This window comes from Berghia stephanieae, chromosome 4, assembly GCF_034508935.2.
Source record: "Berghia stephanieae isolate SIO BIC M18660-M18661 chromosome 4, UCSD_Bste_1.3, whole genome shotgun sequence".
NCBI lineage: Eukaryota > Metazoa > Mollusca > Gastropoda > Nudibranchia > Aeolidiidae > Berghia > Berghia stephanieae.
In genome coordinates, this window is record NC_088363.1 from 23,475,768 (window position 1) to 23,500,892 (window position 25,125).

At 34.6% G+C, this 25,125-nt stretch overlaps 1 protein-coding gene and 1 long non-coding RNA gene across 2 annotated transcripts; both read left to right on the forward strand.

Annotated features, from left to right (window-relative positions):
• The first annotated feature begins 163 nt into the window (after positions 1–163).
• Positions 164–13,351, forward strand: LOC144970267 (CTD nuclear envelope phosphatase 1-like). The gene is made up of 7 exons (XM_078909720.1): positions 164–390; positions 2,254–2,320; positions 5,350–5,465; positions 6,884–6,955; positions 7,833–7,949; positions 9,556–9,667; positions 12,108–13,351. Exons 1-7 carry the CDS (start codon positions 292–294, stop codon positions 12,251–12,253), a joined length of 729 nt encoding a protein of 242 aa, XP_078765846.1. The 5' UTR covers positions 164–291; the 3' UTR covers positions 12,254–13,351.
• A 3,653-nt stretch (positions 13,352–17,004) lies between these two features.
• On the forward strand, positions 17,005–19,960 carry LOC144970268 (uncharacterized). The gene is made up of 2 exons (XR_013644928.1): positions 17,005–18,350; positions 18,893–19,960. It is a non-coding gene; the product is annotated as an uncharacterized LOC144970268 (long non-coding RNA).
• Positions 19,961–25,125: the final 5,165 nt, after the last annotated feature.

The window sequence follows — 25,125 nt, forward strand, 5'->3', positions numbered from 1 at the left end:
GTTTCAAAATAATATCATTGCTCAGCTCTGTCATCTATGCCGAGCCGAGTGCCGATATTACAATAGGCCCAGTCAAGGTTGCTAAGGTTTAGTTCTGTTATTGGGTTGAAGGTGGGTTGAAGCAGTCACTGGGTTGAAGATAGAAGGTCACAGGTCACTCACTGATGATTTGTGGGATACCAATGGCGGTCTAAATTTGTAATCTTGCGAATGGTGTGCCTTTGATGTTTATTGTTTACATTAACATCGTTTGCATGTTTTCATCATAGAAACAACACTTTTGGAAGTATCATGATAAAGTACATTGTGATGGGACTCAGAGGCTTCTTCGTTCTAGCAGCCAAAATATGGAGTTTTGTCTGTTACATCTTCAAAAGACAAGTCCGTGCTGTAAGTTTGTTGTGAAAGTGAAAGAAAACAATAATAACCAAATCAATCGCCGCAGTTTTAATAATAATCAGAATCAATATTCGGGGTCCGCTGCCCCATCAATATTTTTTATCATATATCCCACTTCTGTAGTAATCACCACCATGCAATATCAAATGTTTCTTCACTTCGGTCCATTTGTGTAAAAATGGTTCAACAAATTCATTCAGTCAAATTTTGCATTGATTTGTAATTCCCACTCCCACTCCCACCTCCACCGGACTCTCTTGGTGATTCCTCATTATTCAATTATTATTCCATTGATATTGACATTGATGGTTGAAATTGAAGAAATGAATGAGGACGTTCTATAATTTATATTCTTTTTTCCACATATGCTCGTATCGTGTCATTGGTCACATTCATTGCAAAATGTGCTCAAAATCAAAATGACATTCATTCATATTCATATTCATAATTAAAAAAAATTGTGTTCCCGTTTTCGAAATATCTTTATCTAACTCAACATTATAAAAATTATATCACAATCACAGTCACAATATCTTTTTTGGAAGAAATTGTTGTTAAGCTTGACCTAATGGATTGGCTAAAAAAATGTAGACGTCTAAATAACCTAAGTCTAATCTAAGCAATGTGAATCTAAATCCAAGCAATATGAAATATCCAATGTTTGGACAACCACACAAATCATTTGATTGATGATTCAGATGAAAACCTCAATACAGATCGCTCCCATTGGTGGGAGAGAGAGAGAGAGAGTGGTTTTCTTCATAAAAATTTGGGTATACCACCCCAGAATCCAAAAGAACGGTTTCGTTTCAGGAATTTCCAACATTGGTTGTAAACCACTGCTACTAAAAGGATGATGTAGTGAGATATTGTAGTTGTCATAATTTGGTGTCTTAAGAATTGCTTTGGTAATGATGATTAAATACGGAAAGTTTAAATCGAAGTTCATAAAATCAACCTCAAACCGGAACACCAAACACCCCCATTCAAAATTATTTTGAATTTGTCACGTCAAAGCAATTTATAATCATTATTAATATCTCTACAGGCGTGGTTGCAATTGGATCAATACAAAGACTCAAAACAAATATACACAAGCATACTTTAAGCATTCAAGAAATCACTACCCAATAGCAAAATGAATAAAATAATTAAGTAAATGAATCAATAGCTATAAACCAAAAATGAAAAATGATTTCCCAACCACTTTTTAGAAATGTAGGGAAATTATCTTTCATTTAATTTTATGTTATTTCGATCACCAACTAAATTTTCCATTTGTGGGCAACACTAAACTGTTTTTAGTGACTGCAATGTGTGCAGATTTGGGGCTGTTCAGATCATAGGTGTTGTGCCCTAGGGTTGACAATGATGAGAAAAAAATATACTGTTGGATTCATCAACTTAAATTTGATAAATTGTCTCTTGATACATAAATATGATTTACCCTTCGATTTAAATGAAACTGATATACATTACTAAGTAGTTAATATTTTGTCTTCACTGACGATTTATCAGTTTGTTATCTAAAGACCTAATCGTTTTTACTAAGAATGTTTCATTGAAGAGAGAGGCTTTTTACTCATCTTTCACTGTACTCGGGTGTAAAATGGGTAACTGGCTTGCAACAGTGTTGTTTCTGTCGGAAAAAAAAAATTATGATAGTAAAAGTAATAGCACTTTACAAGGGTAGTGTCATGTCTTTCATTGTAAATGTTGATGTGGCCTCAGACTCATTGTAAATTGTAAAGCTCATTGAGTGCATATATAATCTATAAAAAATCGAAATGTTTTTAAAAAAAAAATTTTGGAACTGTATGGTGAATTTTTTAATATTCTTTATTTTCTTTTCAGGTTGTTCAACATCAAACTGTGAAATATGATGTCGTATCACTGTCTCCACTATCAAAACACAGACTAAGTATGTTTCTTAAAAGTTTATTACGTATTCCATATATTACTATGATTAATATTTTTCATGTTTTTGGCCAAAAAAGGTGCTTCAGAGTAATTGATTGTATAATCCACACAGCTCACAAATAGTCTTTGTTTTTATTTTATTCATGTTTAACTCCAGGAAGGTGGAAAAAAGCATAAAAATTGACAAATTCAATAACAAAATTCAATACAAATAATTTGTTCAAAATATCAAAAAAAGCTTGTGTCTTTTTTTTTTTTAGATAATTGTCTTGTCTATGATCTCTTAACTTCAAGGCTCTAGATTAAAAACTGTAGGAGGAGTTGACTTTTATGTGTCAAAATCTAACAATTTCAGAAAAAAGCAGTTAAGCTGAAATTGAAAGTTTAATCCTGCCTTTGTGGTAACTATCAGACTTAGAAATGTTCAAATATTGGGGTAACATATATATTGATGTTGTATATCATCTTTAGAACTTAATCTAAGCTTTTCAATGGTGCATGCGTAAAAGTGCTGATTTCATGGAAATAATGTATATTACTGAGGGATAAACTTTGGTGTTGGAAGAAATTTTTTGATGGACTTGAGATTACCCCGCCTTTGGATATGTCATGAAATGAATCAATTTTGACATTTTCACATTATGACTTGTATAAATTAAAAGTTTGATGTTTGAAAAATGTATACAATTCAATTTGAGAACCATATGCCATATGTCCAAAAATTTGCCACCGCATTCCCCCTTAATCATTTCATTTGTATAATTGAAAATTGCCTAAAGTAAAGTTTTGCGCTATGGTTCAAACTTATCGTGCGGATGTGAAATTGATCTCCATTCATAGATTTGTGGCCTTTATAAAAGTGGAATTGTTGTGACAATAGTAACACTAAGAGCAAAGGCTTTACAATTCTTGAAAGGCAAAGAATATAAAATGAATGGTAAAGCATCAGCACAATGATGCACCTGTTTTATGAACCGAAGAGGGTTGACTTTCCACCAACACATGTATAGCATAAAAGCTGAAGCGAATTTGGAGATGATAAAGTTTTTAACTTTAAAAAAACTCATCATCATATCAAGAAAGCAATTTGAGTATGCCTTCAATTGAAAACATGTATGAGATGCTGATGTGTTTTGACATGACTGGAAATACAACAGTCGATTTCATCGTGCTAGAAGACCTTGGGTGTTAAAATAACAGGCCATGAAAACAAAATTCTACAGTTGTCCTTAGCTGTCTAGCTTATGGAAAAAAACTGAAACTCAAGGTCATTTTCAACTGAAGAGGTGCCGAATCGTCAAAGACTTTTAGTCTAGGGGTGGATAGATGAGGAATTCGTATTGCATTGGTTAAAGGAAGTGTGGAACAAGTGACCTAGAGCGTTATTTAAAAAGTCACTGCTTGTCTGGTACCAATTTTGTGGAATCTGAAAGATTAAAAAGTGTAGCACAAACTAGGCTATTATATCTAGTGGATGCATGTCGGTATTGCTACTTTAAGAAGTCTCTTAATAAGCCCTTTAAGTCTAATGTGTGCATTCTGCATGGATTAAATATGGATGTCAGAGGGAGAAAGTCAATGCACAAAGAGTGGATTTAGGTGTATCAGAGTTAGAGTTTGAGTGAGAGATTTGTGGAATCAAATACCGGAGGAGATGAAGGAAGAACTCATTTTAATAAAATAACATGCATCACAAATGATTTGAATGGTGAAGAGGACAATCTGTTATTTGTTGATGATCTAGTGAAAAAGAAAAGAGAGAGAGAGAGAGAGAGAAAGAAAAGAAGACTGCAGCGAGGCTGAAAATGAGACGATGCTGATATCGTGAAAGAAAATATGTATGAAGGGCTGATGGGAGAAAAGACTGATGATTTGATATCAACATGCTGTCTGAGTGTGATAATGAAAGTGATGAGGGATTCAATGGATTTGTTGTGTAGCACCGCACTCTCAATATATTTAGCTTTGGCCTCTATTTTTCTTCTTTTTTTTCATACATATTGCTTAAAGTTTAAGCCATGTCATGGTTTACTGTCATTATTATTATTATTATTATTATTATTATTATTATTATTATTATTATTATTATTATTATTATTATTATTATTATTATTATTATTATTATTATTATTATTATTATTATTATTATTCTTATTATTATTTTATCAGTCCCCATCCGTTCTTATGTAATAATTTGTATGCTCTAAATTGTAAGTAGTTGAACACGGCAAACATAAATTTCCCTACCATGCCACACTCCTTCTCATAATTATTGTCAATTTGATTTAAACAGACACATCAGATTGTAGCATAAAATAGTGCACCTCCACTAAAATGCATTTTATTTTATGCCCTCACCTAGACAGAAATCTTGCTTTTTATTTTATATTATTTTTTTTTTTCTTTTCTTCGAACAAACAGGTTCTATCTAAGATGGACTTTTGTTTGATGATTGATATTAGTTAATTGTAGTTGAATATTCTCTTGTTTCTTGAATTACAGCTATCCCTGATTACCAATTCATTTTGGGCTTTATTTGATATTATCAAATTATATTTGCTACTGATTTTGTTTAAATCAATACACACCTAGTAGACAGAACCTGATTGGCTCAATCAAATTTAGTTTTTAAAAAATATTTGTGAAGATTTAAGCACAAAGTTTTGTCAGGGATGCCCTTTTTCTGGCTAAATCAGAAAACCGGCTTTTTGAAATTTTCTGGCTGACCTTGCTTGGGATTGGTGAGTTGATTTTTTAAAAGATGGATGAATTTGTTATTTAATGGCAACAGTTAAATTGAGCTAGATTGAGATGTATCTGTTTCTATGATTTAAAGATGATACCATTTGATGAATAGATGCTTTGCCTGAAGTATTTTCATATATGCTCCTCACAAGAAAAATGTTCAGCCTTTTTAAAAATTTTAACAAAGAGCATCCCTGATTTGTTTCTAGCATGACTAGACTGGTAAGGATTTCTTATCGTGCTGAAATTTCTTTGTTAAATCCCTTTTTCCTTTTCGATCTGAAGGTATGATGAAACGCAAAGTTCTTGTGTTGGACCTTGATGAGACATTGATTCATTCTCACCATGATGGGGTTTTACGACAAGTTAAGCCGGGAACACCTCCAGACTTCGTATTGAAAGTATGTCAATTTTGTTGTGTTATGTTTATTTTTTTTATTAAATAAAACTTGTTAACTTCATTATTTAAAATTAAATATAATCTATTATATTAATATTAAATAAAAGACAAGGAAACTTTGGATTACATCTTATATAAATCACAATTAGACATGTTTGTATTAGCTTGAAGAATGTGCTTGTAACAATTTTATGTGCTTATAAAAGTAAGCACATTAGCATTTGATTGATGATATACATAATTTGCAGATATTTTATTACACCATTGTTTAATCATTGTTATTGTAACTACAGTAAAATTACTTTAAACCGAAAGAAGCTAAACCGAAAAATACCTTAAACCGCAAAGAATTTAATAAATTGTACTAGTTTCTTCATTATCTTTGTCCTAATTCTTACGATGAACCGAAATACTTCTAAGAAGGACTTTCTTTAAACCGAAACAACTTGAGAGCACCTTCCCTTTTCTCTCTCTATTTTTCTTCAAAAATTCGGGAAGGTGGCCCCACATAATAATGCCCGGTGATATTAAAACAAAGAGCGTAAGTATAAGATGAGGGTGAGGGGTGGGGGGTAGGCAAACACTTCAATCACTGCATTTGGGTTTGGCCAGCACCACGATCGCAGACTGGAAAAGGAAGACAACGGGTGACTGGCAGGCGAAAAATGAGGAAAGAGAGGGGAGTTGGGGTGTAGAATCACGCAAGCGAGATGTTCTCGCTCGTGTGTTGATGCTTTGGAACTGACTGGATTTTCAACACGACAATAATGAGGGGGGTGGTAGACAACTTACCTTTGACTTTGACATGCCATTTCATTTCCACTTTGATTGAATGTGTGTGTGTGAGAGGAAGGGGGGGGGGGGGTTCTATGTAATTAGGCCTTTGAACCTAATGGCTTTTCAACAAAAGAGAGATGTGTAGTTAAACAATGTAGCATTGACACGCCTTTTCATTTCCATTTCACTTCACCTCTGAGTAGCTGCTATCATTCATTATCAATTATCACACAAGAACTTTCGATCTTATTTTAGCTTTACATTTTACTAAAAGAAAGCACTGTGCTTACACATTGGAGTTTAAAATCAAAATACTATGTGAAGTCGATGAAAAAAAAGTTGATCAAGACGGAGATATGTAAAATACACGGCATCCCGAACTCAACTCTTTCAACAATTTTGAATTGAAAACGAAAACCCCCAAAAATGTAATGGTTACGAGGACGGCATTTATTCAACAACTACTTTTAAAGGGAAACCCATGATACGATTAAATGAGCAAATTTCTTAAATAGTTACTACACTTGAAAAACATCGCAAAACGGGAACTTGCTTTAAACCAAAATGTCTTTAAACCGAAATGGTTTAGAAGGTCCCCAAAATTTCGGTTTAAAGTAATTCTACTGTATTTTGTTATTTCAGGTAATCATAGATAGACATCCAGTCAGATTTTTTGTACACAAAAGACCACATGTGGATTTTTTCCTTGAAGTTGTAAGTACAATTTTATTTGCATTTGAATGATTGTTCAACCTGCTATTGCTTATAACTGCACCAGAAAAGGATAACATATGAGAGACAGGGAGGTGACTGATGCCGGAATACTCAGATTTTTTATAATTTTTCTCTCTTGCTTCTTTAAAGGACAATATTGCCCTTTAATTAATTATATTAAAAAATCGATTTTGAGTTGTTGTGTTTTCTCTACACATATTGCGGGTGGTTGGATGGGAGCATCACCCTTGAATCATATACCTATGATGTTCGCATGGGTGTACGATCCGATAGTGATGTCGTTTCTTCTTCTCTTTACTAGCCTATCCTGCTTCTTTGGTTTGTGATTGTATTTTTGACAGGGGATATTTTTTTTTCTGTAAATCTTCTGCCTGTTTGTTCTTGGTTATTTATAATTTAGCTTATGATATCTTTAGATTATGATTTTGATTTACATTTGTACTATCTTTGTTAGATTGCTTGTTTTTTTGTTTCAGCGGTCTCTCATATAACCTCAATTGTGTTGGAAGAGACCTAAAGCAACAAACAAACAACAACAAAAAATCTCTACACATAGAATTTGAAACTTTATTATCTCAGCTACAATTTTACTGTAATAAATGATAATGATAATAAGAATAATAATAATAATAATAATAATAATAATAATAATAATAATAATAATAATAATAATAATAATACTGTCATTTGGGTGAGTACTAATTATTAATCAGTATTTGATAATCAATACCATCAATTAATATGAAGCAATATCAATTGATAATCATTACATTTGGTTGCTCTTACATTCTTAATGAAAGAATTGATATATACGATTTCAAAAATGTTACATTTTTGCTCTAATATTTTCTCTCAGGTTAGCCAGTGGTATGAATTAGTTGTTTTTACTGCAAGTATGGAAATATATGGTGCAGCAGTGGCAGATAAACTAGATGGTGGAAAAAATATACTTCGTCGACGTTATTATAGGCAGGTAAGTTGCAGAACTGTAACTTATTAGCAGGCTTGTAAAATCCTCAGGCAATTGCCTGAAATCGGACAATCCATTATTCTCTACTTCAGAGGACATAATATTAGACAAAAATAAATGTCAAGAAATTATTTGCTCCGGTATGAAAAAAAAAGCCTAAATTAAAATTTAAAAATTGGATGACAATCCTGAAGCATTACTATAGTTACGCCGTGTACCGAACCGTGCCATTTCCCCCCCATACTCTCTCTCTCTCTCTCTCTCTCTCTCTCTCTCTCTCGCTGCTTACCGTGGCAGTCAAGGGGATTCTCCATTTCGTGATTGTCGTCTGTTACCTTTCACTTCACCTGGTTGGTTCTGACATTGGTAGCGTTCGCGCCAGTTACCCCAACACACATTCGCAGTGTGTCTTATCTTCATGTCCTCAGACACCAATTTGACACATTTTGCTCTATTTCTTTTTAACGAGTTCCGACATAATTCTCAACATCACTATTCCTTTGTAATTTATGATTGTTCATCTGAACATTGCCAGCAAGATTTTTTGGTGAATTTATTATATAAAAACGGATGTCTTTGCTTGAGTTTTTTTTGCTGCTGTCTGAATTCCTTTACTTCGTCTATAAGAAAAAAGATCATTGAGCCGCTTTCTCCTCAAGTCAAAGAAGAAATACAAGAACAAAAACTAAAAGATTCTGCAACATGCTGGAAACATTTGTAGATCGCGGAAGCGACCTTGGGAGACAACCCATTTGTTCCTCAAGGTATATTCATTTTATATTGCTATTTTAATCGTGGATCTTTTGTCAGATGTCATTTTTTTAATTGATTAAATTTGTCAATTTTTAGTGGCGTTTGTAGAACAAACCTTGATTGTTTGGTGAAAGTTTATAATTTCCCGATATGACCATTGTTTTGGTTCTCTGTCGCCATTGTCATTGATGTACATTGAAAGGGAGTGCAGAGCAGTCATCCTAGGTTGTTTTTTTTTTCTCTAGCCGTTTATTTCTATTCTATAGCATTAGGGTTGCTTGAGATTCGAGGGTTTTCTTTTCTACTAGGGTCCTAGTATAGTAAGGTTATAATAGGTTTCTAGGGTTTTTGTTTTTCCTATTAGTATTAGGGTTAGTGAAAGGTAATTACTAGTAGTACTAGGTTTTATTACTGTCTATACTGCAAAGCCAGATTGAATTACGGTACAAAAAAAGGACTCACGTGTCTCCAAGAGGAATGTAATTCCAGCATGATTCATTTAAATGAGCGAAAGGAATGCAGAATGTTTAAATTCTTTTCATGTTTGCTAGCAAGGGTACATCGTCTAATCTAGGCAAATTTCTCTGTAATGGAATTTATATAACTATATTCATAAATCCACATTTGTTCCGGAATATTTTGACAGGGAATATCCACCCCCTCCCCACCACCCACCAAGAGTAATGACTGAGGGTTTTATTTTCTTCTTTTCATACTTCAATTAAACTAAGAGTAAGTGTCTCAATACTGAGGCAAAGCTTATTTTGCTTAAATATACCTGTTGTTGTTGGCTTCAATCCATTTGTTTGGAGATGGATAGCAATATTGTTACTCTTTTTTAATCCTTTATTTTCAGCATTGTAATCTAGACATGGGAAGTTACACAAAAGATTTGTCAGCGATAAACCCAGATCTTTCTAGTGTATTTATTCTCGACAATTCTCCAGTTGCCTATAGAATGTTTCCAGGTATGATATTTAAACTTTTTTAAAAGTTTAATTTTTGATTTTTTAAACTTAATTGTTTTGTAAAATTTTAAATATATTTTTCGTGCATTTCATTCTTCATACTTAGGTTTGCTGCTATACTACTTAATTACTAATGGTCTTTTATTGCTTTATTTCCCAATCAATTGATGTACTCTAAAGCCCTTGACAATACATGCCAAAGAATAGAGCCAAAGTACAAAAATATCGGTAGATTCACCAAACTTGTTCTTGGTACCTCAAAGGGACGCATACCAAGGGGTTTCTGAAAACAATATATCCCTTGATGGACAAATCGTGGTCATGATGAAAATAAAGCGGAGGAACTGTTACAGTCTCTGCATGAAAACATAAAAGAAAGGTGGATTGACATGGTTGAAAAATTCGACCTGTGTCACTCGAGCCGCCATGCATGGCAAACAAAAAAAAATACTAAATCCTGAGTCATCCCAAATAAGAGCAGCACCATCAATAGGAGTGGACACAATAGCCAAAGAAATAAAACAAAGAGGAAAGCACATACTAAACCACAATCAGGATTTGAAAATAAACTGAAGACTGGTGCTGTCCTAATCGTCCTCCCTGGACTGAAGGATTAATGTTGAAAGAAAGCTCTCAAGCATGATCAGACCTAGAAAATTCCAGGTTGTTCTAGGAGGGGAGAAAAGCAAAACAAGAAAGATAAAGAACGGTGTACCATAAGGATCAGTCATTGCACCCACACTGTTAAACATCTACATCAGTGACTTGTCTGCCAGCCAATCACTTCAACTGGGCTATGCAGATGATTGGATATTGGCCCATCAATCAAAAGACTGGGAAGAAATAGAAAAGACACTCAGTGAGGAAACATCAAAGCTAAAGGAATATTTCAACCCGTGATATTTGAAGATGAACACCACAAAATCTGTGTCCACTACATTTCATTTGAATAGCAGATAGGCCATCAAAACCCATAACAGTTTAGTTGATGTAAATATCCTGCCAGCGGACAAAAATCCAAAATACCTAGGTGTCACCCTTGACAGACAGCTTAAGTACAAAAAACAGCAAACAAAATTGCAAAAAGAAACTGTCTGCTTAGAAAATTAGCAGGCACCTGGGGAGCAACACAGCAAGCCCTAAGAGTATCAGCATTAGCACTCTGCTATAGCGTTGGAGAATACTGTGCCCCTGTTTGGATAAGAAGCCCCCACACGAAAATTCTCGACATCAAACTCCAAGAATCCATCCACTTAGTAACTGGATGCCTCAAATCAATACCAACTACAAGTGCAATCGCACCACCAGAACTCAGGCGATAAGTTAAGAAGCAACCCAAAAATTATCCCACAAACTGAAAGACCTCACCCTAATTACCCCATTAAAAACCATCACAAATGAAGCTCCCAGAACATCACGACTCAAATCCAGAAAGCCCTTCTACCATTCAGAACTAAAAAACTTCGATATTGGGGAAGTCTGGAGGGGATATTGGACAAATACCATGCCTGAGGAAGGTGCTTGTAATCAAAGACCCAACAATACTTATGCCAGGCTTCTGGAATGGCAACCGGAAACAATGGGTTGCCTCAAACTAACCACTGGCAGGCGACGGCATTACTGCCGCAAACATGCATCGAAGGGGTCTGAGGGAGACAGCCGACTGTCCACACTGTCAAGGAACTCCAGAGACAGCAGACCACATAATCCTACACTGCCCTGTGACAAGATTGGTGGGAGGTTTCAAGGCTGTCCTCAACTGCGGTGACGAATTTAAAGACTGGTGGAGACTTGCAGCGTTGGAGATGTAGCCATATACTATTACTACTAATCGATGCACTGTTTGTTTTCAGTTATTCTCTTGTGACATGCATTTCTGAATTCTTTGTACATTCCTGTATTCTTTATTGTATAATGCATTTTTTTATATTGTGATCATTAATGGTTTATATGTATCCAAATGTAACTTTCTTTTCAGTTGGAATGATAATATAATAATAATGATAATCTAAGATAGTTTATGCTTTATTTTGTTTTTTGTTTGTTTTTGTTTTTTTGTTTTTTTGTTTGTTTTTTTTTTTTGTTTTCTATTCTTTGTTTTGACCTAATATTTTTATCTATTAAAAACACATTAAAGTGCGTTTGTTTTGAGAATGTCAGAGACTAAGAATCAATTCACGACATATTTTTATAATTAAATTGCTCATTGCAAGCTGCGACACATTTCACTTGATAAAAATGTTAAAATCAATAGATAGTTTGATATAGATTTATAATTTTTGTAATTTTGGTCATTATATGTTTGAATTGTTTAACATTTTACATCACTCTTAATTTTTAATTTTTTTGTTTTCTTATTTAATTTTTTATTTTTTTGTTTTCTTATTTAATTTTTTATTTTTTTGTTTTCTTATTTAATTTTTTATTTTTTTAAAAACAGATAATGCTATACCAATAAAGTCATGGTTCAGTGATGCCAGGGACACAGCTCTCCTTTGTCTTCTGCCCATGCTTGATGCCTTGCGGTTCTGCAATGATGTAAGATCTGTCTTGGGCAGAAATCTTCATTTATCACGCACATGGTAGCATCCAAAATATTAAAGCTCAGGGCGGCAAGCATCTGTATATTACTATTACTTTTTTTATTTTACTATTTTGTTTATTCTGTTGAGACACTTTACTATTAGATTTTATTTTCCTGTAAATACTATTGTACAATGATGATAAGTCTTGTGTGTACTATTGTAATTCTTGTTTTATTGATGAAATTCTGAGGGCAAAATGCTTATTCATTTGTTGTTCCTTTTTCTTCTCATTGCTATGTATAACTCACTGTACGTATTTCCGATATAATAGTTTGTATATATGAATATTGTTTGTAGTTCCTTTCAATCAACTATTATTGATTTTTAAAATATTAATTTCATGTAAGATGAAAAGAATTATAAGGATGAGGGGTCATCCCATGTTTCCTGTTCCTGTTTGGCTTGTATATTTAGCATCATTTATGTTAATGTTAATAACAGTCAGACCTTTGAACCCTTAATATTGGGTTGTTTTTGTGTTTTTATTCTTTTTATTCTTTTTTTTTTTTTGTGTTTACATATCTAGATAAGTATCCGACCAATAAATAATCTCTAAAATCTCTTTCACAAATTGCTCATGTAACTTTTTTATTTTTTATTTTGGCACCTTTCATTTCACTGATTGATAAATACAGGCCTCTGGGTGTTTCTTTTCTCTTTCAATTTTGGTGAGCACAGTAATGAACCATGACAATGAACTTTACTTCTGATATTTTGTCCCCACCTAATGCGGATAAACCAGAAAGGATAATTTAAAAAATGTAGCATGCCAGTTATGTGGTGGTAGTTGACTTGCCTGTTTAAAAGGGAGACTTATTTTCAAATCGGGATGAGGATGGGATTTTAAAAATTCCCTCATGCCCCTGAGTTATGATGGCTCTGTCCCATATAGTTCTATCACAGACATTCTTAAACGAATCTTTTCCATATCATGAAATCTTGTGTTTGCAATGCTGAGCTACACAATGACTCTTTTTGCATTACATTTTTCAATTTCACCCATTACCAAAAAAGACAGCGAAATAGTGGTCGAGAGATGGGCATAACATTTAAAACATGCTGAAAGATTTTATTTTTCATCCTAATTACTTGTCTTTTTTATTTTTTTTTTTTTAAAAAAAAAAAAGTAAAGTGTGTCTTTCTTCTCCTATTTGTGAAAGAAACAAATGATGTATTGTGATGAGTCTTGATTTAGACAACGACTGCCTACTTACCTCACTAACTGTAATATGTCGTGTATGTATATGTGCATATAATGTAAGAACCATATCTGTGTGTGTCTACAAATGTGTGCATGCATGTTAAAGTTTAATTCATATGCTAACGAACATACAGATAAATTAATCATAGATGCAGTAAGGAACCCATCATCCACCCTTTTTGGAATATTTAGTGTATAAAATTTCCTATCTCAAACTGTCAAGGTATAATGAAAGGACATTCCACTATTAATAGTAAAACTTAAGTCTCTCCAGAAATATAACGGAAGGAATGTCTTGATATTACATTTTTTTTGGTGAAAATCTGATAAATTAGAATTTTTATTCCAAAAGTTCTTTTGTTTTTTTTCAAGGTCACATTTTATGGTAGCCAATTTTGGGATTACAGCCTGAAAGATTAGAACAGTTTCACTAATAATTCTGTGACTTGGGGCTAGTCACAAAGCTATACCTTTGGGTAGTAGCATCAAATTCAGTCCCTGAAAAAGGAAGATACCTTAGGAATTAAGTTTTTCTGTCTTATAATGAGTATTTATGAGTTTCAAGATATTTGAACTCATTTTTATCATTCGCTTAATTTTATATGTAGTGGAGATTGTCTCTATTGAAAAGTTTGGGAAAGAGGACAAGCAAAGACTTAATAATAAGTGTTACGATTAATTAAGATACTAAAGGCTATCTGGAAAATGCAATGTTTTTTGGGAGGTTTTTTCTTTTACTGTTGGAGATGCACATAGACAGTAATAGTTAGACAATTAGTCAATTGTTTGATGAAGAGGGATAAGAAGGAAGTGAAATTGGCATTAAATACCAATTGTTTAGAACAGATAAGAAAATTTATTTGGGTGTTATCACTTCATACCCCTGTATTAAGTCCAAGCTTTATTCGTAGAACTAAAACAAATAAAAGTCATCATAACCTATATTTTAACTTAACAGGTCTACAAGCCATTACAAAACTATGAAAATTAGTTTCAATCATATCATAATGTCTTCACTTTACTTCACAGACAGATTTAGTTGTGTTTTTTATCATGAAGTATTAACAACGACAGGAGCTTCGAACGTTTATGACTCCCATGAGGAAAGGATGTATTTTTTCTCTCTCTGTCTCTACCTCGCTCCTTGCCCTATCTGCTGAACTTCATTATAGTGAATGATAAAAGGTTGACCATCATATCAGTTTGTATGACATCATTTTATATTAATATTGTAACAGTTCAGGGTTTGATAGTCCTTTTGATTTTTTTTGATTTTTTTTTATTGCTGGTTGTAATTTACCCTTTAAAAATGTATTCAATGTTTTCACAATAATTTAACTGAAGTAACATGGTAATCTCATTCTTGTTAATTGCGCACATTCGTTGTTGTGGGAGTTATGATAATGAAAATGATATAGAATATTATTTTTTGACAAATATGTTTTTTATGACATGTTAATTCTAGTTGGTATTTAATGAATCAGATTTAACTGCCACCCCTCATTATAGATAATCATTAAGTGGCCAAATCATAATGATAATGATATTGTCTAGACAGTTATTGAAAGAATTTAAACCACAAGCGTAGGTTAGTGGTATTTTTTTAATTTTTTTTTTTCAAATGAGGTTAGTTTTTTGTCTTGAATAAGTAAATGATTGTACTAGTGCCAAATTAAAATAGTATTTTTCTAACTTGAATTGTTAATCTCGTAATCATTTTGTGAGTTGTGTATGTGTGTGAGTGTGCATGTGTTCATAGCTGAAATATAAACATTTATGTGGTGAATTGGACAGTTTTGAAGACTCTTAATGCCAAATTATTCAGATGTAATTGCAATAGCCGATGACATTGGTATTCTAGCTATTATGTCATTATTTAGAAGTTTGAATCGTGTGAACGCGGGTGGTTGGATGGGAGCATCACCCTTGAATCATATACCTATGATGTTCGCACGGGTGTACGATCCGATAGTGATGTCGTTTCTTCTTCTCTTTACTTGCCTATCCTGCTTCTTTGGTTTGTGACTGTATTTTTGACAGGGGATATTTTTTTTCCTGTAAATCCTCTGCCTGTTTGTTCTTGGTTATTTATAATTTAGCTTATGATATCTTTAGGTTATGCTTTTGATTGACATTTGTACTATTTTTGTTAGATTGCTTGTTTTTTTTGTTTCAGCGGTCTCTCATATAACCTCAATTGTGTTGGAAGAGACCTAAAGCAACAAACAAACAAACAAAAAATCGTGTGAACAGTTTGATGTTTTGCCATTTATCTTTTTGTTAAAAAATGTAGCTATGCAGTACCACAGTAGAATAGTTACACAAACGTGCTTGTTGAGCTTTATTTGCCATTGAAGAAAGGAACAAACCAGAACATTTCATTTTAATCAAATATATCGGACCATAGTTTTGCTTTTGAATAGCAATGGGTGGGGATTGATATTGAGTGTGGGGAAAGGCTTCTTAATCATAATACCTTACCGTTTCTCCTATCCCTCAGAGTCCTAAATTACTTCGTTCCTTATTATGGTCCTCTGCACCTGCTTGATCTGGAATAAGATCATTTGATTTTGCTTATAATCCCTGCTTGGGATATTTTGTTGGGAAGTGATACTCAAATGAAGATTTCTTTACTTTTCATTGCAGAGGTTATTATTATTATTATTATTATTATTATTATTATTATTATTATTATTATTATTATTATTATTGTTCTTGTAAAATGTCTCTCTATAGTAAGCACAGCGGCCAGTCGTTCTGATAACATTGCAACTATCTGAACTGAAACTTTTGTATCATCAGCAGATTTTATGTATTTGTTCTTTAGCCAATAAAAGATAAGAGATTACTACTATGTCCTTTTATTTGGTTTTGTGACCTTCCAATTCCTGGATGGGGTTCCCAACCTCCCACCGTGAACAGAGAGGTCACTTACTATGTCCTCTATTCTCCTATATCTTGTTTTTCTGCTTGCTTTGTGTTTGTCTTGGAATTGGACTGCTAGGTTTTGTCCTGGCTATAGCCGAGTCCTTGGCTGAGAGGGAAACAGTCAAATGTATAGTATTAGTTATGTACTGTTACATTTTTCTTGTTTTGAATGATTGTAAACATTTGAGTTTATTCTTCTTAGTGGGATCCAGTGCTGGTGTCTGGATGAGACTTTTAAGTGATCTCAAACTAAGTACATTCACGGTATGCTCTTCGAATTTACAACTGTTTCCTTTTTGAGCCAATTCCCCTTTGTCTTACTTTTTCTCTTGTGCTTTCAATTGTAAATCTAAAACTTTTTTGACTATCCCATTTTCATCCCTTTACATACACCATAAAACCCTTAAAGACAACAAACATTCCCTTTTCTTCAGTACTTGTAAGCATTGATAATATCTATATCGTATCTCTTATCTTTTGACTCTTCCACCACCTTCCTTTTTTTCTGGCACTTTTATTTAATACATAAAAGTTTTAAGATTTGTGCAAAACTCTTCAAGATAAACCATTGTGCATATGTTTTTAATTGGTCATGATTTTTATTTATTTATTTTTCTCAAAGTGTTCATTTGTTTTGGAAAATGAGATTAATTTATTTTGAAAATTATTGAATCAAATCATACAATGAATTTGTTTTACCTTATATTTTAGAATGATTTTAATTTGTATAAGATGCACTTAATCTTAATTTAGGGGCAATATATATAATATATATTTCTTTTAAAATTGAGTAGTCATGGTAATAGTACAAAATCTAATTCAAAGTCTGCCTCACTGTCAGTAAAGGTCTTGTGATCTAATAACTTTAATTCTCTCTCTTAGCTTGGACATGCTGGCAGTTAATAGAATCTATCGGTAGAGTCCTCTTTTCCCCATTATCTGTGATCCCCTTCTCTGTGGCTTTCTGTCCAATGTCGTGATTTGGTTATGCCCAGGCTCTGACTTGGGACGAGAAAATACTCTGTGAGGGGATTGGTTAGATACAAGTGAGTGTTGTTTTTTTTTTTTATTTTTTTTTGGGGGGGGGAGGGGGGGGGGGGGGCGGTGATGATGTGTTTTCCCTTGTAAATCATCTGTACATCTCTATGAACGACTGTGTATTATTAGGAGCTTTCTTTGTATGGCCTTAGGCTGGGCACAGCGGTAGATATTCACTGGGATATACTTGGTTACTTTTCCCTCGGTTTTCTTTTTTTATTCGCTGCCCATGACCCAGGAGTGTTTCAAGCACTGAAGTAAAATTCTCTCTGTATTTTAGTATTATTTCCTATTACCCTTTTCTGAGACACTTAAATGGCTTGTCACAAGGACCGTTAAGGTTCAGAAACGAAAACTAAACTGAGTACTTAAAGTGAGACATGTCAGATATAATTTGAGACTGTTTTGAATGTAAAGTCATTTTTAAACACATGTGTAAACAAGTTTGTCGTGATACGAGTGTTTTTAATTGTGAAAGCCAGGATAAATGATTTTGATTTTCAAAGTAAGTCTGCAGTTATATAACATAACAATTTCCTTTTTTTTCTTTTTACAAATAGATTCTGTTTTGAAGTATTTCCATGTTTGATTATAAATGTGAATTAAAAAAAAAAGGTAAAGTAAAATATAAAGAAAGAAGGATCTCTTATTAACAACATTTTCAAATGAAAGCGACAGTTGTGATAAACAGACTGTGATTGTGATGTTGAAGAAATGTTAAGCCTATCTCCAAGCAGTCCTTTTAAACTCCATTTTATTTTAACTGAAAGATTATTTATCTCAATTTGCATATTTCCATGTTTCTTATAACATAAGGATGTATGATATTGCTTTTGTTCTTGCTTTCTACTATATTCTCCATAAAGTGTTAACTTTTTTGTTGTTGTTGTATGATCTAGATTTATTTAGTAAAGTAAAGTTTGAAACCCAGGTGGGGTTCCTGACCTCCCATAATGAGTTGGGAGGCACTTACTGTGTCTTCTATCCCCCGATATCTGTTTTCCAATTGCTTTCTGCCTTTGTCTTGGAATGAGATTACTTAGTTTTGTCCTGTACCCTGGCCAGAGTTCCTTGGCTGGGAAGGAAACAGTCGAATGTTTAGTTATTGTTTTGGGAGATGATTTTTTTCCTTGTAAATCATCTCTCTGTTATGTACTGTCATTATGTTTTATTTACATGTTTATATATTCATTTGTTAACATTTGAGTGTTTCCTCTTAGTGGGGACCTGTGCTTGTGTGGATGAGACTTTAGATGATCTCAAACGAAGTACTTGATAGTGTGCCTTGGAATCTACATCTGTTTCCTATTTGAACAATTCCCCTTTGTCTTACTTTTCTTGGGTGCTTTAATTGTAATTCTAAACTTTTACTATCCCTTTCTTCCTTTTTTACTGGCGCTGATATGACCTTAATGTGTTGCAAGCGCCGTAAAACCCTTAAAAACAAAACAAAAACAAAAGTTTGAAACCCAGGTGGGGTTCCTGACCTCCCATAATGAGTTGGGAGGCACTGTGTCTTCTATCCCCTTATATCTGTTTTCCAACATGCTTTCTGTCTTTGTCTTGGAATGAGATTACTTGGTTTTGTCCTGGTCGTGGCCGGAGTCCTTGACTGGGAGGGAAACAGTCAAATGTACAGTTATTGTTTTGGGGATATTTTTTGTCTCGTAAAGCATCTCTCTGTTATGCATTGTATTATTTATGTTGTTTTTTTTTTTTGTTTTAGATATAACAATAATTGATTTGTAAACATTTGAGTGTGCTCCTCTAAGTGGGGACCTGTGCTCGTGTGATCTCAAACTAAGTACACTGATAGTGTACCCTTGGAATCTACACCTGCTCCCAATTTGAACCATTTCCCCTTTGTCTTACTTTTTCTTGGGTGCTTTAATTGTAATTCTAGAACTTTTGACTATCCCATTTTCTTCCTTTTTACTGGCACTTATATGACCTTAATGTGTTTGCAAGTGCCGTAAAACCCTTAAAAACAAAGTTTGAAACCATTGAAGACAGTGTAATTTTTTTTGTGATTGAAACAAGTTAGGTCATTAAATCGATATTAAAGGGTTCAAACCTACATATCACGAGTTAAAATGATGAATATGTATTGAGTAATACACTGATGTTTTTAATTCTCAGAGTGGGGCAGTTGGTGAGCCTCAGACTTATAATTAGGTGTTTGCTAGCTGGCAATGGTGCTACTGGAAGAAAGTAAAAAAAAAAGAAAACAATCAATCTGCTTTGACTGGGGATTGAAACCCTAGAGATGCAGTGAGAGACTCGGTGTACGGTGGAACAAATAAGATTCAGTTCCCTACTCTCCAGAAATTAGCTAGAGTATCAATGATAATTTACCTTCTCAATTGCTTTAAAAGTAGGGGTTATTGCACTAAAAATGGAGCTTAAACTTAAAGGCAGTCGTTCAAAATTTGTCCACCTTTTTCACTTTTTGTCACCAGCAGCATTGATTTGCAGTAAAAGTTATTCTGGCCAAAATAACAACCAAAAAAAAAAAAAAAAAGAAATGCCCTCTAACTTTTACATCATCTAGTTCCTTTTGTTTAAAAATCGTGAGTGGAGCAGTTTTGATAATAACAAGAAATGAAGTGAATCGAGAAGTGCTAGTGAATAAAAACCATTGTAGTGATGGGGAGGCGAACCCACGACCCGATTGTTACGGACCATGAGAGGTAAATAACGGTAGGGGACCACCATCGTTTGGTTATGCAATAAACATTGATTATAACATAATAGCCAAACCATAACATAATGCCTCTGCTATCTGATTTGCATCATTTGGCCCGTTGTAAAATGATTCGATGACCATAGGTTTCCATACTTATATAGCCACAATTCAGGTTGTCAAATATCTTTGTCTTCATCTGAAAGTAATGTAACTGGACTTTCTTGTGTATTTTGTTTGTATAGACTGTAGACTCTAGGTTGTTGTGCTGTTTGAATCAATTTTAAGTGAGTAGTGAGACGTAAAATATGTATTGAAAATTAATCTTCATTATGACTGTGTATCATTATTATTATTATTATTATTATTATTATTATTATTATTATTATTATTATTATTATTATTATTATTATTATTATTATTATTATTATTACATCATCGCACATTTTCTTTTGTAGATTTCGTCATCATGTTTGTACTATATCAATATCACATGTTACATTTTAATTCAATTTAGAATAAAGACGATAATAAACATTTTTATTGGAATATTAGGCTTTATTTTACCAATAATTTCTCTTCTCTTCGCTATATTAAATATTTTATCTCCCCTAATATCTGTTTTCCACCATGCTTTCTGTCTCTGTCTTGGAATGAGATTACTTGGCCTTGGCCGGAATCCTATCTGGGAGGGAAACAGTCAAATCCATAGTTATTGTTTTGGGAGATGATATTTTTTTCCTTGTAAATCATCTCTCTGTTATGTGTATAATGTAAGCATTTGAGGTTATTCCTCTTTGTTGGATTTTGTGCTGGTGTCCGGATGAGACTTATAGGTGATCTCAAACTGTACATTGGTGGTATGCTCTTGGAATCTACATCTGACCCCTGTTTGTTCCCAGCTCCCCTATGTCTTACTTTTTCTTTGGTGCTTTAATTGTAATTCTGGAACTTTTTACTATCCCATTTTATTCCTTTTTACTGGCGCTGATATAACCTAAATGTGTTGGAAGCGCCGTAGAACCCCTTAAAAAACAAACAAACAATTTACTTCCTACTAATGTCCACATTACATAGATCGGGTTCACTCCCTGCTGCAATCCACATCACATTGTTCTGGGTGTCTATCTAAAAAAGTGGGTACATTTCTCTCGTGTTCACTCTCCATTTGTGTCTACATCTTACAGCTGGGTGGGGATCCTGACCTCCCATGGCGGGCAGGGAGGTACATACTGTGTCTTCTATCCCCTTATATCTTATCCAACAAGCTTTCTGTCTTTGTCTTGGAATGAGATTACTTGGTTTTTTCCGGGCCCTCGTCGGAGTCCTGGCTGAGAGGGAAACAGTCAAATGCATAGTTATTGTTTTGGGAGATGATATTTTTTTCCTTGTAAATCATCTCTCTGTTATGTATTATTATATTGGTTATTTTTAATGTATAATGTAAGCATTTGAGTGTATTCCTCTTTGTTGGATTTTGTGCTGTGTGTCCGGATGAGACATAGGTGATCTCAAACTAATTACATTGGTGGTATGCTCTTGGAATCTACATCTGATCCCTATTTGTTCCCATTCCCCTTTGTCTACTTTCTCTTGGGTGCTTTAATTGTAATTCTAGAACTTTTTACTATCCCATTTTCTTCCTTTTTACTGGCGCTGATATAACCTAAATGTGTTGCAAGCGCCGTAAAACCCTTAAAAACAAAAACAAACTACATCTTACAGTCCCCAGTTCACTCCTCATTGCTGTCACCAGCCTAGAGTCTCAAGTTTACTCCCCTCTGATGTTACATCCCAAAGTCCTGGGTTTACTCTCCACTGTTTATTATATCCCACAGTCCAGGGTGCACCCAGGTTCACTTCACACTTGTGACCACATTCCGTCTTGTCATCGAGTTCATTCCCCACTACTATCTAAAACCCAGGGTCACAAGGTTTCCTGCCCTCTAAGAGGGCCCATACACGCACAGATCTCATTGCGGTACGATCGCCGAACAGGCACTGCTGGGTCGATGTGACCCGATCTCTGCGTTGATCGCAGATGATTTTAGCCCACACACGGTGAGATATGTTTTAAGGCGATCGGCAGTATAAAAAAGCGGACAATTTTTTCTTCTTCGGATTTTCGCTGTTTTCACGTCGGCAGGTTAAACGGGTACTCCTCGGGACTACTCGCATTCGCACCCCCTCCCCCACCACCACCACCACCACACACGCACACAGCTCTTTTTTGGGGGAGGGGGGGGGGGGGCGTTGTTTGTAGATTATAATTCAAGGTTACAATGCCCATCCCTGTCATCACGTAGTCAAGGCTTTTTGGCATCTGCCAATCCCAACTGTCTGTGTCAAGGTCGACCGTCATGTTGCGTCAACGGGTGAGGAGGAAAAAAAAAAAAAAGAACTGGCATATTATTATATCATTACATTGAAAATTATGAAAACTTTTTTATTTTGTATGAAATCCTTTATAAATTTTACGATGATCAAGAACGAAACTTTTGCCATCTACCTCTTCCTGGCGCAACATTTATAAAAATATTTTTAAAAAAAATATCACAGCATTTATTTGGCGCAATATCAACGTGCTCAAAGCGCTTTACAAGTGGTCCCAAGGCAACAGCAATATTAAACTTGAAAGACGAGACATGACGCCTGTCAGGCGATGTGACATTTTTTCCCCAACAAAGACAACAAACGGCCATGTACTCATTTTACACCTGAGTAAGGTGAGAGAATGTGAGTAAAGAGCCTTTTCCAAGGACTCAACTCTGCGCCACTCAGAGCGGGTCTCGAAACCTCAACCTTCCGATCCGAAAGCGAGAGTCATAACACTTGGCCCCTCACAAAACAGGCCACATAGCCTCAATATTAATTAAAATTTATTTCTAATTTCATCAATTTTTGGAGTAAAAACCTAGTTCTTGGTCTCAAACCTATTGTAAATTCGACGCTGATCACGAATCTGACGTCAAAACAGCGAAAATCCGAGAAAAAAATTGTCCAATTTTTTATACTGCCACGCCCCCGATCGCCGATCGCCTCGAAAAATATTAAGCAAGGCGGGCTTTGCGAGCGACCGACCGTCCCTCTGCTCATCGGCCAGGTATTTGGCCACAAACATTGCGTTTCCACTCCGGTTTGCCTGATCGGCGATCGACCCACGATCAAAACCTTGCGTGTATGGAGCCTTTAATAATGACCATCCATTATCCTTGGTTTTATATCCACGGATGTCTATCTCAAATGCTCCCCAGTTCAATCCCCACTGGTGCTCATCAGAGTCTCTGGGTCAATCTGTACTTAACTTCGACTTGTTTTATTGAAATAACACGAGGGCCCCGCCTCTTTATCGGATCAGAAAATAAGCAATCCGTTTCAGTTCAGCGATTGGAAACACCATATATGGTAATTATGGAGCTCTTTTCGGTCATGATGTTACCGTGAAAAAATTGCTGTGCAATTATTTCCCTTGTTATAGATAGTAGCAATGAAAAAAATCCCTTCCAAAAACAAATTAAAAAAAAACGAGAAACTGCACAGCTGACGGAAGCTACTCCCATACACTTATTTGCAAAAAAAAAAAAAAATGCAATAGGCTGCAGATTTTGCGGCCGCAATGCAAATCGGGGAATTTTGACGGTTTTTGCGGCCGCAAGCGATGCAAAAACAAAAAAACAAAACGGCCACGCCTGATTTTAAATTTTGGATATATTGTACTTCGTAAACATTGGAGTGTATCATTCATAGCAGGATCCTGTGCTTGTGCCTGGATGGAACTTTTAGGAATTGCCAAAATTGGAACAAAGATAGACAGCTCATTGAATTATCTTTCTCTTCACTATTTGAGCCAGCTCCCCTTGTCTTCCTTTTCACTTGGTGATTTTAAATTCAGATCTAAAACCTTTTCCCTATCATCTCAGGTTTGAGAGTTTTTGAGAAGACGAGTGTCATTTTAATCGGTCGATATTTAAATGACGAGATTTCAGGCCAATTTTTAAAAATGTGTTTTTGCAGATTATGACAGCTCAGCAATCGCTCTTTCACCACAGTAAATACAGTTGCCACGGGTATACGGTAAAATAAATAAGATTTGATCTTTCGAATTTTGTCCTGGATCCGACTTACCCAGATTTAAATTTCTCTATTTCCAGCCTCTTTACATTAATACGGAAAGCAAATCTAGCATAACAGTATATTCTCAATCACACACGAACAAGAGTGCACAAATCACACATTTTGATGATTGTGACTCACTGTCTTTAAACGGTAAAATGTGCGGCTATGTGGTCTAGTAGTATGACTCGCTTTCGGATCGGAAGGTCCTGGGTTCGAGCCTCGCTCGGCGTATAGTTGAGTCATTGGAAAAGACTTTACTTACATTCTCCCACAATACTCGGGTGTAAAATGAGAACCTGGCCTTAAATTTCGTTGTTTATGTCGGAAAAAAATTGCAATGTCGCCTAACAGGCGCCATGTCTCATTCTACATGTTACGTGTTGCTGTTGGTCAGGGACCCCTTGTAAAGCGCTTTGAGCACGTTTAGTGGATATTGCGCTATATAAAAGCTCAATTTTTAAAATTGTTAGGATGAACTCGATGCTAAATATGAATTTATTTCTACAAATATGAAACTTGTAAATTTTTTCTCATCTCTATGAAGAATAAACAAACGATTTATTACATTGCAAAAGATCCAAACTTCATATTTCCAATGATTTAAATCATAAATTCACTTTTCACGGTCCAATTCATCCAGACATAAAACCGTTTTGAGACGACGGATCACAATTAAAATGCAGATGCAATTTAGGCAAGGGTCTGAGCAAAGAAGTGATTTTGTCGGAGACTAAATGATAATTGTACGTACGTTTCTTTTAACGATTTAAAAGTTATCTTTTTCATGTTAATCTCAATGGGCGGGGTTCCGGACCTCCCATAGAGTGGGTAGAGAGGCACTTACTATGGGTTCTATTCCACTATATCTGTTACACTATATTCTTTTTCCAATGTCGTTAAAGTCAAA